At 37.5% G+C, this 14,224-nt stretch overlaps 2 protein-coding genes across 2 annotated transcripts; both read left to right on the top strand.

Annotated features, from left to right (window-relative positions):
• The first annotated feature begins 7,692 nt into the window (after nt 1-7,692).
• Nucleotides 7,693-9,345, top strand: LOC131312680 (wound-induced basic protein). Its single transcript, XM_058340603.1, has 2 exons — nt 7,693-7,878; nt 9,058-9,345. The coding sequence occupies exons 1-2, from the start codon at nt 7,808-7,810 to the stop codon at nt 9,128-9,130; spliced, it is 144 nt and encodes a 47-aa protein (XP_058196586.1). The 5' UTR covers nt 7,693-7,807; the 3' UTR covers nt 9,131-9,345.
• Nucleotides 9,346-11,388: 2,043 nt separating this feature from the next.
• LOC131313808 (uncharacterized) lies at nt 11,389-12,489 on the top strand. The gene has a single exon (XM_058342316.1). The coding sequence runs from the start codon at nt 11,389-11,391 to the stop codon at nt 12,487-12,489; it is 1,101 nt and encodes a 366-aa protein (XP_058198299.1).
• The last annotated feature ends 1,735 nt before the right edge of the window (nt 12,490-14,224 follow it).

Here is a 14,224-nt window from a genome sequence, read left to right on the forward strand (position 1 = left end):
TCATGTTTTTTTTTTTTTTTTACCACTAATTAAAGTCCTTACATTCTCGAATTAAATAAAAACATGTTATGGAGTCGATGTATAAGATTGTGATATAAGCACCAAACAATTAAGTGCAAGCTGTCACGCTATTATCAATTGATATACTTGAATTATTTTGATGTCTTATTTCATACACAAAAGATCTTATGTTAAATTCCACCATAGATAGAACGGCACAAAAAGATGACACTATTTGGCTAATTTGCATATGACCTTCTTGATGTATAAGTAATACTCCTATATATTTTGCAAGCTTCTAACTTCTTGTGTAATTTGATGATACAAATAGAAAATGAAAGTCTAACCTACACATACATATACCTTAATCAAGGCACCTATGAGAAAAAAAAAATGTTCCGCACCCGGCTTAGATTTATTTGCATCAACTTCATGAATTTTTCTTTTTTGCTTTTAACCATTATTTTATTTAAAAAGGTCTCTCGACAGGGTTATGTCGCATGTAGCTAATTAGAAAGTCTTTTTCTTTTTTTTGTTGTTGGCGTTTTTGCAACTTGATGGTTTATAATTAAATCTAGATTGAAACTCAACAAAGTAACGAGGGTGACTAACAGTTGGCCTCGGAGTGCCCCCATGGATTTGGTTACACAATGTCACTTTCTGTGACCACTTTAAAAACAGACTTGAGGATGCGATGTCGAATGCTATAAAAGACTTAATTGAAATCTTCGCTAACACCAAATGGTTTTAAGAGAGATGATGGAAAAGCGGTCCGACACTAACTATAAGTTGGCTATCGCTCGCTAGCAATTTAATTTTTTAAGTTAATTTAGAAACTAAAATTTTGTAGGCCTTGTGGGCCGCGTCATGAGCTTCATTCTTCTTCTTTCAAGTGTTGTACAGCTTTCTAATAACTCAGATGTTCGGGCCACCTTGCGCATACCACGATCAATTCTGGAAAACCAATTCCACCGCCCACTAGGAGTCCCCATTAAAGACAGAGCAAAGCTCTATATGGATTGGCCTCAAAGGAGTTGGCCTGAGAGGTTTTGAACATGAGATTTTGAGTGAATAAATTTCTAAGTCTAAGTCTTGATCAGTAGGCCAACGGCCCCTTCGGGTTGTTTCTTAGTTAATATATGACATATTGTTTCTTAGTTAATATATGACATATTTGAGGGCCATAACTTATTTGCTTATGCTGTATCTAAATTAAGACGTAAAATAATCAAAGACATACTCAGAGACAAAATCATCAAAGAAAGTTGACGTCGATAAAAAAATACCGAACGGGCCTTGACAATTTGAGATTCATGAGGTAGCAAGGGTTTGTTGACGAGTTAAATCTCAATTTAGTCAAAAGGTGGTTTTGTAGTTAGAGCTGGTCAGAAGATGGTTAATTCATATTGGTAAGTAGCAATTAATAATGACAAGAGATGCACATAGAAGGAGAAAGTCTTAAGGTATTATTTATTAATACAATAACAAAAGAAAAACGTTCAGATCCCCTGTTTAATTTAAACTATGAAGACAATGATACTATATAGTTAACCAGCTAGGAGAAAACCACACGTACGTTGTATGCAGTAGTTCAACATGCGAACAAACAAAACCAAGAAGGGTTGTTTTATTGGTTGAAAATTGGGGGCCGGTGCAAGATGAATAGTGGTGCTGTGGAGTCCCCTATAGATAATGGCTGGACAATACGAATAGACGGAAAAGACGTGGTTGGCGGAGCCAAGAATCTTGGGCAGTAGGGTCAATATTTCAAAACATTCTTTACACAAAAATACATATCTCGATATTCATAAAATATGCACAAAAGCTTGCAAATGGGTATATCACTAGTTGGAAAATATGCATGTATTGCAATTGTGACTTCTTTTGCATTCAACAAGTATTATCTACACTTATTGGCCTATGGTTGGCAAAATTTTAGTGTTAAAAAGAGAGCAAAATTATATTTTTAGTGGGGTTGCTTCATACACGGGATAATTTTATTAGAATTATAAAATCAAATTCACAAAATGTCGTAAAAATTTAAGCAAATGAATGGGTAATCGAGGAGGTCTGATCAAGTATAGCTGTGCCCCTGATGTGGTACCATGCATGCACCTCCATTTTAAGTAAAAATAAAATAAAAAACCAAAAACAAAAAGGCCAGCAAAATGGCAACACAGAAGAAGGAAGGGGTAACAGAGTCATTTGACATTTTGAAATTGGGATCTCTAAGTGAGATAGGCCAGGGACAATTTGGGAATTGAAGGGGGTAGTGTAGGGTAGACAAAGTCATGGACAATTATTAGGAGGGGTGCTATTGGGGTTGGTTGGTGCTAGCAAAGGCTGAGGGAGCAAGACCAATGAATGAAGGAGTGAGATAGTGAAAGAGAAATACTCATGTAGCACCGACGATGGTGTGATTGGATGGACGGCCTACCAGCCCCATATCCAATCCCCAAGCCTTAACCCACGACTGTTTGTTCTCTCTCTCTTACGAGAGGGTGTCCGAACTTGTTTATGTACAGAATTACTACTCCAATCATAGATCGATGAACGAGTACAGATTTACACTGATGTGTTTGAAATTATCTATTACATGTGGATCTCATATGATAGGTGTTGGGCATAACACATCGTCAAACGATTCTAGGCACACTCGTGCGTGAAGCTATGCAATTTTTGATTGTGCATGTCGGCAGTATGTCTTCTACTCACGCGCACCTTAATTAATATTAAAAATTTAGAGTTAACGATTTGACAAATTTTTGTGGCCCCGAAAATGTACTACTCCTACTAATATATCGGATTAGAGAAACTATTCTTAAGGGGTGTTTCTGGTAGTGAAAAATTTGTAGATTTTTATTTGTGGTTGAAAAGTTGTTAGGTGTTTTCAGTAGTTGAATAAGTTGTTGAGAAATCTCAAGTTATTTCCAGTAGTGAATAAATTATTGATGGATTTGTGAGTAGAGTTATTGTAGAAAAAAAAATTTGTTGACAACTTTTTTGTTAGTGAAAACGAGATGGTAAAATGCTGAAACTTTTTTGTTTGTAAAACGAGATGGTAAAATGCGTTAAGTTTTTAATATTTTTTATTAGTGGAAACACCCCTTATATGATTGGGTGTGACAAACTATGCTCTATTAAATTCTATTGGTATTACTTTCTCACTTTCATTTTATTGTTTATTTTGATAGTACTTCAACATTTAAAAAGAACATATACTAACAATTTAATGCACCGTAAGCTTTAAAATAATTCTTCCCAAAATACTATTCATCCACGATGATTTTGAAAAACTCACACTCTGTGGTTTGATTTCTCTAATTCTTCCCAAAGTACTATTCATCCACGATGATTTTGAAAAACTCACACTCTGTGGTTTGATTTCTCAAGTGGTCATTTGTGTAGGACAGTACTTCAAAATAAAACCATATATATATAAATTAACAAGACAAAATTATCGAACATAATTAGCTTACTGTTGCATCTCTCTCTAGTGCCGCTCTCCCTTCTCTCTAAACTTTCCAGCTTCTAGGTTTTTCCCTTGGGGGAGGGGCTGCCGCCCCACTCCGATCTCCCTCCTTCCTCCCCCTTTTTTCCCCTAATCCCCTCCTCCCTCCAGTCCTTTCTACTGTTTCTCATCTCTCCGTTCTCATTTTCGTCCCCTGTTGAACTCGGCGCTTGGACTCCGGCCATGGCTTGTGGGTTTCTCCGTTCAGTTCTCGCGGCGGAGACTCAGATCTGGTAGCCGGTGGTCGGTGGTGGGGTTCAAATAAGGTGAGGTGTTTTGGAGTTAGGGTTTTCTTTTCTTTTTTCGACAATTTTTTCGTCTCCTCTACCGGCTGGTTTTCCCAATCCGGTTGTGTTCCGATTTGGGTCTCCCCCGGATCTGGTGAGGTAGTGGTGGTGGGCAAATAATCTCCTTTTTCGTTCTTGTTCTAGTTTGGTTTGGTTTGTGGATGGGTTTCATCGGATAGTCTTCCTGACGGTTACCGGTCGCCGTGGCCACGCTCAGTTGGCTGGACTTTGTTTGGTTTACTTCGGTTGCGTGGTTGGAGCTTGCCGTGACAGCGGGGGCTTGCTGCAGAGTTTCTCTGATCGGCCGGCGTGCTAAAAGGATAGCAGTCCATGGAACTGGAAGGCTGTCTATTTGGTTGATTTCTGTCGAGGGCCGGCCTTGCGCTGGCGGAGACGGCTGCAGGTCAGGGGCGAAGGAGGTTTTGGTCTCCGGCCGTTGAGCTTCTCTTTTCAGTTGACGAATGTTGGGATTAGATTCTTTTTCACTTGTGATCTGTTGTTTGTTTCTGATTACATCTGTTTTCTTTGTTTAATGATTTGTACTGGGATTTCGTTTCGATTTTCTTTCTGCCTAGTCCCAAACGGGATTCTCATGTCGGCACCTAGTGCTGATTTGCTTTTGCAGGGTGTCCGTTAATCCCGGAGTAGGTAGTTTGGTGCATTTCTGTATTTTGCGATGTAATATTTGCCTTTCGGACTTATGAAATGATATTGACATTTTCAAAAAAAAAAAAAAAACAAGACAAAATTATCAGTACTTAATTTATTAGCAGTTCTTTTATTACAATGCAAATACTATATATACCACTAATCTAGACGAAAGGGATGGAACTGGTGGAGTTTGAACATGTCACCTATGCATGGAAGTATAAGACACCTACCATTTAGTTGTCGCTCCATTTGTTCTTTACTAGCAGTACTTGACAATATGCATTTTAAAAATTGTGTTACGTTATATTTCTGCCTATTAATTCTACCCTCACACTTCATACTAGTTGTGACAATATTTGGTGGATGAAATCCTTTAATTTCGATATCAATTTCAATCACCCTATGTAAGTCCAATTCAATTCTCGTATCTGGTAAAAAAAACAGGCCCTTATATATAGGGTATAAGTTCATCGATCTTCAAAAAGCTTCCAATCAAGAGGAATTCGAATATATATATATATATATATATATATATATATATATATATATATATATATATATATATATATATATATAGCGTTCCATATTCGAAAAACATATATAACAGGTTGTGAAATATGGTTGTTACGAGCTTGTTTATATTTTTAATAAGTTGTTCTTAAACTACATTTCGTAAATTAAACAAAATTCTATTCTAGCCCAACTTGTTCTTAAACACATGCAATGTCTACCGCTGGCAAATCTTTATCCATTTCTGCATTTGACCTGCAGTACTTCGGGCATGAAATTTGAACTAATATTCTAATGCATTATCCCAGTGCAATTTTAATGGTTCTGGACCTTCTGGTGGGTGCCCGACACATGCAAATTCTGGAAAGCACATTAATACGATAAAAAAAATAAAATAAAGGAAGTCTATTTATTTGTGAATATATCTCTAGGTGTTGATCGAAATTAGTTCACACGCGCTTAGGCTTATTTTTGAGACACCATTGCACGCTAGCAGATAACTCAATTGAAGTTAGGACGAAATCCCATATACACTTATCGTACAAGAAGTGATTACACACCAGCGAAGTTTCGCACCTGAGTAAATTAAAGAGCCACTATTGCACGAGTGGTTTAAAAATGGTTTTTGTGTGTGTGTGTGTGTGTTTGTATTGGAAGGTTTAAGAGCAATGCTACATATTCAGAAAACTTACCCCTGAAAACGAAAATTAATAGTCTAAATTCAATTAATTTTTTTTTTTCGGAGTAATTTGAGAGTAAGTTAAAGTGGGTACGCAGAATTATTGAATGATATATAAGTTACTACTGTATATGAATGGATATACTTCAATCATTACTAGAAAGGTATCTTCTGCTAAACGTTGTTGACCCGTGGTTTAACAGTTTCCATGTATGTAGTGGACGACGTTTTATTGGGATATAAAGTTTTGTTTTTTTTTTCCTTAGAAATTAATTTTCGCGTTTCACTTTTTACTGATGACGTTTTACTTTGTTCATGAAGTTTCTCCACTTTTTACTGATAACGCTCTACTTTGTTCATGAAGTTGCTCCACTTTTTACTGATGGCGCTCCACTTTGTTAATGAACAAAATGGAAAGCCATCAATAAAAAGTGGAATACGAAAATCAAAATCCTCTTTGTTTTTTTTTTGCCCCTATATAATACACCTACCAATTGGGGGTTAAAGTTCGAGATCAAAATGTTTTTTTTTACTGTTTAAAAAAAATAAAAAAATGTTGATAAGTTCCCAGAAAATGAACCTCATCAACTGTCAACCAGGAAACACCAGCACGCGTAAAGTCACCGCATTTGGCACGTGTGGCAACAGTTTTGTTTTGTTTTTTTCCTTCTTTACTATTATGATTTTGGACTCTATTTCTTCATAAATACATTTTAAACAAAGAAAACTAATTTTCGCGCTCCACTTTTTACTGATGGTGCTCTATTTTGTTCATGAAGTTAACTTCATAAACAAAGTGGAGCACAATAAAAAGTGGAGCGAGCATGAACAAAGTAGAGCACCATCAGTAAAAAGTGGAGCGAGAATATCAATTTCTTTAAACAAAACATAATTTTTGAAGCACACTAAAAGTAAATATAAAAGTATATTTCTAAAGAAATGGAGCGCAAAAGTTATTTTTCACTTTTTCATAATCTTCTTGTGGAAAAATTTATATAATAGATCAAACGACTTGAATTCCAATACAATTTACTCCCTCTGTCCCTATTTTTTTTAGTCCCTTTAGAAAATTTCAACTATATAAGGATCCATAATTATTGCATTTTTTTTTGCTCCGCATCATTGCATATTTAATCGCCACATTTTTCTATTCTACCCTTTTTTTGATTTTTTTGGTACTATTGATTTAAAAGTGGAAGGGTAAAATAGAACTTTCATTAACTACAACTCTTTTGGGTTTGAAAGTGGGACAATACTTTTGAAACAACAAAAAATGTTAACAGAGACTAAAAAATAGGGATGGAAGAACTACATAAAGTATCAATTTTTCTAATGAATAAGAGTTTGAACCCACAGTTTATCGCACTAGGGTATAGCCACACATCCCCCTAGGATCAAGCCCTCAAATTTTGTTTAAGTTTGAGCAGTGACTACGATTTCTTCATGAAAAGTTATCCATTCGAATCTCTATTCATTTTATGCAAAAAAAAAATTTCATGCATGGACAAAGGGACGACTTATATTAGGCGCGTTTAACCTATTTCAGACCTAAACGTTTCTCTCACATGAAATGAGACCTAAATATACATTACACGGTTTACACCCATCTCACACGATCGAGTGTTACTAATAACAGTTGTATCCAAATTTATAGTAACTCCGTACCGAAGGAGAAGTTTGGAAAAATGACGGCCAATGACGTGTTTTGATAATTAATACCTACTTGCCAAGGACATGTTGAGAATATTTGTTAATACTGAAAAATGTCCTTGGCGGGTATTAATTATCAAAATACGTCCTGAGCTGTCATTTTCCCGAGAAGTTTTTGACATTCTTGTCCAACTTAACAAAAAGAAAAAAAGAAGAAGATATTGTTGTGGGCTGGGTAGGGAAGCCCCCCATAAGGAAATCGCAATTTCGGGACCTCAGGCAATTGCGATCGTGGGCTGTGTAGGAAGCCCATCACGAGATGTTGGGCTTGTGGGCTAAAAAATAAACGGAAATTGGGCTGCTCGACGGCCTCGCCCACTGCCATCCACAGCGTAAAATACAAGGGCCTGGAAACGAACTGCGTTGGCAAAGGCAAAGGATTAGGGTTTACGAGATTTGGGGGTTTCTTGCAACTGAAAAAGCGTTGTGACTGTTTCCGTTCGAAATCACTGGCGCAAAATGATCTACGACGTGAATTCACCCCTCTTCAGATCCTTCCTTAGCCAGAAGGGAGGTTCTTCTGACAAGAGGTATTCGATTCCCTCTCACTCGCTCTCTTTCTGCGTAATTTTTTGATGCCTTCTCTTTGTGTATATATCCATACAAAATATGTATATATATGTATTGTGTTTGTGTGTTGGTGTTTGGGTTTGTATCAATTAGTATAGCCTTCTTGGGTTAGTTTGTGTGGACCTGTATATATTCCTGTTCCTTCCGTTTTGTTGCTAAGATTTGTGATTGTGAAATCCATAGTTTGGAAAAAAGATTTGATCTTTTTGGTTTTTGATACTGGTTGGTTGTGATTGTGTCGATGCGGAAGTCAGCTTCGATTTCATGCTTTTCTTATGGTTTTGTATGATTGTGTAATGGGAAATTTGCAATCATGGGATTTCGCAGCCGGGGGGCTGCATTTTATGCTTGATAATAATCTCAGTCTCGGAGTAGAGATGAATGAATTTATCCAACTGATTTAGGCAGTGCAATGCAAAAAAAGTAGTAAGTTGGTTAGAAAGACTGGATTGATGAATTGGTTATTGAAATTCTGAAGCTAAGGTGCGAAAACCTTGAATGGGTCAGACTCTAATGTACTTTTCTCCTGTTGCAAATTCTAAGCATTGTCATTGTCATCCCGAATTCCCGATGTCTATGTGGTTTAGCATGATAAGGCAAGCCGTTTTCACCGGTAAATTGCCTTGTTTTTTTCTTCTTCTTCTGCTTGTTGCTAGCAAAGTGAGCGCTGCAGATTGCTACGAATATAGTTACAAACTTCTTGTTAGGTGGAGTTTATTTACCTATTTTGTCATGTAATGTGAGGTGGCAAAATTCAGTCTACTAACCTTTTGGTTGAGGTTCGAAAAAGAAGACAACCACTTTGTGCACTTGATGCCTGCTGGTTATGCTTGAACCCAATTTACTGCTCCCGGACCCATTATACTAGTTTTTGGTGGCAAATGATGCTGGAGGTTAGTTTGGAAAATTGATAACATCCACCTCCAAATTCATGCATTGATATTTGATGGTGATTCTTTCTTCATCTTGGATTGTATTTCTCTGCAACGTTGACCAAGGCTGGATAACCACCACTTTATGCACTCATTTCTAATGATAAAAAGCATTGATAATTGCTTAGCAAAAAAGAAAAACCAAATTGTATAGTTGTTGGTTTTTAATTCACTTCTGACATTTGATTCTTATGGTTGAAAATCTAGGAAAAATGAGGAGCAGAAACCAAAGGAACAGAGGCCAAAAGCTAGTGAAAATAAGCCTGTTATGAACGAGTGATGGCTCCATGCTCAAGCTTCTTGTGGCAGGATCTTTTAATTGCTAGAATGAACAATCTTAAGCACCCTTTTTGAAGGGAATTTGGCTACTGATGGGACTTGTGTTAAATTTTGTATGATGTTCTTCCTATATAATGTTGGCAAGTCATGTTTGAAACACAATTTGCTTTAAGGAGTTGATCCTTTCATGAAGATTTGATTTGAATTTACAGTAAACAGCACTTGGAAGATGTTGCAGATTTGATTTGTCTTTGTGGTTGCAAGCCTGGCCTGGTTTTGCCCAATTGAATGTTTCTGTTGTGATGATTTTCTGCTTCTGTACGATATATATGCTTGGTCTTTGGATTGTAGACTTCCTTTTCTTCCTCTTTTCTTTTTGTGTTTGGTACTCGCTTCTGATTCTTTTTCTGAGCCATTTTTTGTGTGCCCTATTCAACTTTGTCAGACCCTTATCAATTGTGGTGGGAACACTTAATTATTAATGTCCAAAGGAAAAAGGGTGCATTCCTGTTAAAGAGAAGGTTAGGGACAGATGGGTGTGGTCAATAAGCTGTTATATAGGCAAGTGATATATGGTCAATGGCCCTGGGTCCCATGGTGCATGACTATGATAATCCAGCCCCGTCTGAAGCTCACTTTGTGGCCTGAGCCTAAGAAACTAAGAAAGGATCCGATGGGGAAATTTCTGTGATTGAAAAGGCAACAACAAACATATGGGTCCCTCTTGTGGGGATAAGGTGCATAGCATAGAAAAGCATGCACTTGAGTGGGCATGAGTACTTCCCCATGTGAATGTGAAACCCATCTTTTACAAAGACTAGAACCTACGAAAGGTCCAAGCCCCTCGATTACCTCCTGTGTCCTAATAGCATTTCTCACCCGACCGTAACCTTTATTCTAAACTAGCCCCATATGATTGATTCAGTTACGGTAATAATATGATTTGCATCGATGGTTCTGAAATATGCATTGGACAGACACGATGTCTCGGAGACCAGGTAAATTGGATGGAGAGTTGAATTCAGGAAAACTGAAAGGCTGGAGGGTTGGGAAAACTGAGTGAAGAAGAATTGGTAAATCAGGATTGTATCAACTCAATTTTTGGATACTATTATCCAAGCTGGAGAAGTTTGAAGTGGGAAGTAACCTCAACTTATTCTCAAATCCCATTAGTCCATTAATGTCAAGAGCAGCTTATACTACGATTTACCGACACATGGTTTTAGAACACATGTTCTGATCTTGTTGGTATGAAGCCCTGTGGACACCTGATGAGTCAAATCTGTTTTTTATTTGCATCTCATATGCTATTTATATTGCCTTGTCCAGTTCAAAAAAAGAAAGAAATTTATATTGCCTTGTCTAGGCAAGTAAAAGTGGTGCTGTGAACATGTTATATGAGGTCCACTATTTGCTCCACTCTTTATACTTGTTTAATATCAGGTCCATTAAGCAGAAAACCTAGTGGGTCATGTTTAATAAAAGGGGTTAGATAAGAAATAGATGCCTTAAAAGAGAGCTTTGAAAGTAGGGTCCTATCTCCAGGTACACCATGTGCTGCTTACCAGGTTAGTTACACTTCTACCTTCTGTTGTAAATCTTCCCTTACTATGGTACTGGGTCCGACTTTCATTTGGCTGGAGATGCAGATTATTGGTATTATGCCTAATGTGATATTGATCTCTTTTTTCCTAATCTACAAAAGTACGTAACCAAAAATGTACCTGGGTCCAAAAAGAGAGCATAATACTGAAATTTCTTGGGTGGTTTTTTTAGGGAAATGATTTTGCCACTTGCTTTTTTGTTAACGCCACTCCTCTGCAAGTGTATTTTTACACAAAAATACACTTGCTAAAAATACACTTGCAAGGGAGTGGCGTTAACACAAAAGAGAGTGACAAAATTGGCCGCCTTTTTTTTTGGTAAGTATGAACAGTAAAAGGTAAAACATCTGGTGGTTAGAGAGGAGAAAAAGTTTCTAAAGAAAGTGCTCTTTTTTGACATTGTTAGTTACTCTCTCTCTCTGTCTCTCTCTCTCTCTCTCTCTCTCTCTCTCTCACACACACACACACACACGCACACACGCACAATTTCAATCCCTTTATTCACGCCGCTTTCAATTGCACAAAATCACCCATCTTCTTTCCCATTTTCTAAAACCATCAAGAAGACTGTCTTCCTCCCATTCCATCACCGTCACCATCTTCCATTTTTCAATTCCTTTCTCTCTCTCTCTCGCTCATAGACCAGAGGGAGAAAATGACTGAGATGTGCTTGTCAAGCACCCCCAAGAAGACTGCTTCCCAATTCTCTACTCTCGTACTCTCTGACGTGGTCCTATTTTTCTCTTTCATTCTCTCACACCCTCTCTATTTCGCTTACTTCATCTTCTTCTCACCATACCTTCTCAAGCTCCTCTCTTTTCTCTCTCCTCTGTTCATCACCACTGCCCTCCTCCTACTTGCTTTCCTCACCATCTCTCCCATCGAAGCTTCCGAATCCCAAGCGGGCTTCCTTCTCTCAACGTATTATACAGTCAGAGAGAGATTATGGTCAGCTACAGAAAATGAAGACAGGGAGTTTCCTCTCTTTGAGGAGTTTGAAGCTTACAAAATTATATTTGACACGCCTGCTCTGTGTGCACTAGAAAATTCAGATGGAGTTCCGGAGTTGAGATCAGAAGAAAATTTAGCAGAGAAAACAGTTGAAATTGCTTGGGAAGAGAAGAGAATTGAAGGGTTCTTCAAAGGATTGGAGGAGTTCGAAAAAATGACTTCGAATGAAGAAGAGAAGAAAGTGGAGTTATTAGGCATCAAATCCGATGAAGTTAAAAAAGAAGTGTCTTTTGTGAGAAGCGAATCTGAGGCAACGGGCGATAAACTTAGGGATGACACAGTTAAAATCAGTACTAATAGTGATGGAGAGTACACTGCGGATAAGCTATTGGAGAGTCCAAGTTCGCAAGCATTTGAGTCAAGTCTTGGGAGCTATGGGTCGATGAGGAAAGAGAAAGAGTGGAAGAGGACGTTGGCGTGCATGCTTTTTGAGGAGCGGAACAATGTGGGCGGTGGTGAAGGCATGGATTCACTCTGGGAGACATACGAAATGGATTCGAGCAACAAGGCCAAGCCAAAAGGCAATAACACCAAGAAGAAGAACAACAAGAAGAAAAGCGTTTATGAGGAGGAGGATTACGAGGAAGAGGACGCCGATGGGCAGTTGTGCTGTTTACAAGCTCTCAAGTTCTCATCAGGGAGGATGAATTTTGGGATGAGGAAGCCTAGTCTTGTGAAGATCTCCAAGGCAATCAAAGGGATCGGGTGGCTGCACAGCGTGACCAGGCATGGCAGGAAAGGGTAAAATTGATATAGATTTAGTCCTTAACTTGTGTCATGTATTTGACAAGGAAAAATGAAAAACTAGCCTTATGTTAGTTAAGTTTGCATAGCATAATATTTGTGGTTTTCGCGGAAGAAAAGCAAGTATATGTAAGTAATTTCTGATCAGTCATTACACGAGGAGCCAATTCATCATCCTGTTTTGCTTGTGGCTAGAAATCTGCTTTTAGGCATGATTATTTGATGGAAAGCCTCATGAAGCACCATTTTCCCCTTGTTTCCTCTCTAAAGAGATCCAAACCAAATTTGCTTTAGTGTCAAAATCAAGTTTCATTTTAAACTTTTATGTGGATCTTCGTTTCTTCAAATGCTTTGTAATCAAATTATCTCAAATTCAATTAAACCATGGTTTAAAACTGTAACTGAACCGTAGTCTGATGGTTTAGATTGGTTCAGTCCTATGCATTTTGTGGATTGATTTGGTTCTCAAAATCTTTGATCCGTAAGAGTTGGTTTGGTTAGTGTTTTTTTTTTGAAAGGCAAAAAATTTTCATTAATCTCTGAAAATATTACAAAGATTAATAGGAACAAGGAATGATGACATCAAAATCCTAGCCCAACCAATTCGGTCCATGCTCACCCCTACCATTTTCCCCTTGTTTCCTCTCTAAAGAGATCCAAACCAAATTTGCTTTACTGTAAAAGGGTTGGTCATTTTGTCACCCATCAGAAATTTTGGTCCTCACTTATCAATGGCATCTCTGCAAAAGCTTACCTTTGTTTAGGACTGAAGGTTTGTCTGTCAAAAAGTCTTAGATTTTTTTTTTTTTGGGAGCGGCCACTGGCCACACAGAGTTGGTATCCGAAAAAAGTGCAGAGGGGTCACCGCTGCTACATATGCAGGAAAAAGGGACACTATGCCAAACAGTGTCCAAATAAAGTAGTAAAGGACAAAATGGTGAGCTCTTTGGCTCTCATTAATAATGAACTTGAAGATGCCGATGTTGAATGCCCGATAAACTATCGCGAAGAGAAAAAGGAAAGATGCCAAAAGAATGAATCAATTATATGGATATGGTTCTTTTTTGTTCAAGGGTATGCCTACCTTCTTTCTTTTCTTTTTTTTTTTTTTGGGTGGAAGGGGTAATAGAAAGCCCATATTCTTCTTGCCTTTCAGTAAAGAGCTCCAACTGCCTTACCAGTAATTGGCATTCAAACTAGATTTCCTTTGCAAACAATCTGATCATCTTCGGCTCAACTGGCGCTGTATATCCATTTTCAACCACTGCGAGCTCCCTCTTGCAGCCAGAATCAAGACTCAGCTGGCGAGGCCTTTTTTCTTCTTCTTTCTGCCCCAGTTTTCACTGTCAAACGCTACATTGCTATCCTTTTGAAATATGTATAGTTTTTTTTATGAGAGTTAGTCATATATGTAATTCTAGAATTATCTCAAAATTTATCTTGTATAAAAATATATTTGTACTAGAATTACCTAAGAGTTGGAATGGATTTTTGTTTTGTGGTATAAAAAAATATTTTCTGCATCCTCTTTAATCCCCCGACACTTTTTTTCTCGTATTATTCACTTAAAATCATAGAATTGTCTTCTTCTTATTTTTTTTTCTTCTTAATTCACCTTTTAGGCAATTTTATAATTTCATATGGACAAAGATATTTAAAAAAAAAAAGAGTGGAAAAGAATAAAAGGGGAGTAACATGCTTTTTCCAATTGTGCACGTAAATAGTCAACCCAAAGT

The sequence above is a fragment of the Rhododendron vialii genome, chromosome 13a (assembly GCF_030253575.1).
Source record: "Rhododendron vialii isolate Sample 1 chromosome 13a, ASM3025357v1".
Classification (NCBI taxonomy): domain Eukaryota; kingdom Viridiplantae; phylum Streptophyta; class Magnoliopsida; order Ericales; family Ericaceae; genus Rhododendron; species Rhododendron vialii.

Coding starts and splice junctions, on each gene's coding strand:
- LOC131312680 (XM_058340603.1), top strand. CDS start 7,808: ATGATCTACGACGTGAATTCACCCCTCTTCAGATCCTTCCTTAGCCAG. Junction 7,879..9,057: donor GGAGGTTCTTCTGACAAGAG/GTATTCGATTCC, acceptor TTGAAAATCTAG/GAAAAATGAGGAGCAGAAAC.
- LOC131313808 (XM_058342316.1), top strand. CDS start 11,389: ATGACTGAGATGTGCTTGTCAAGCACCCCCAAGAAGACTGCTTCCCAA.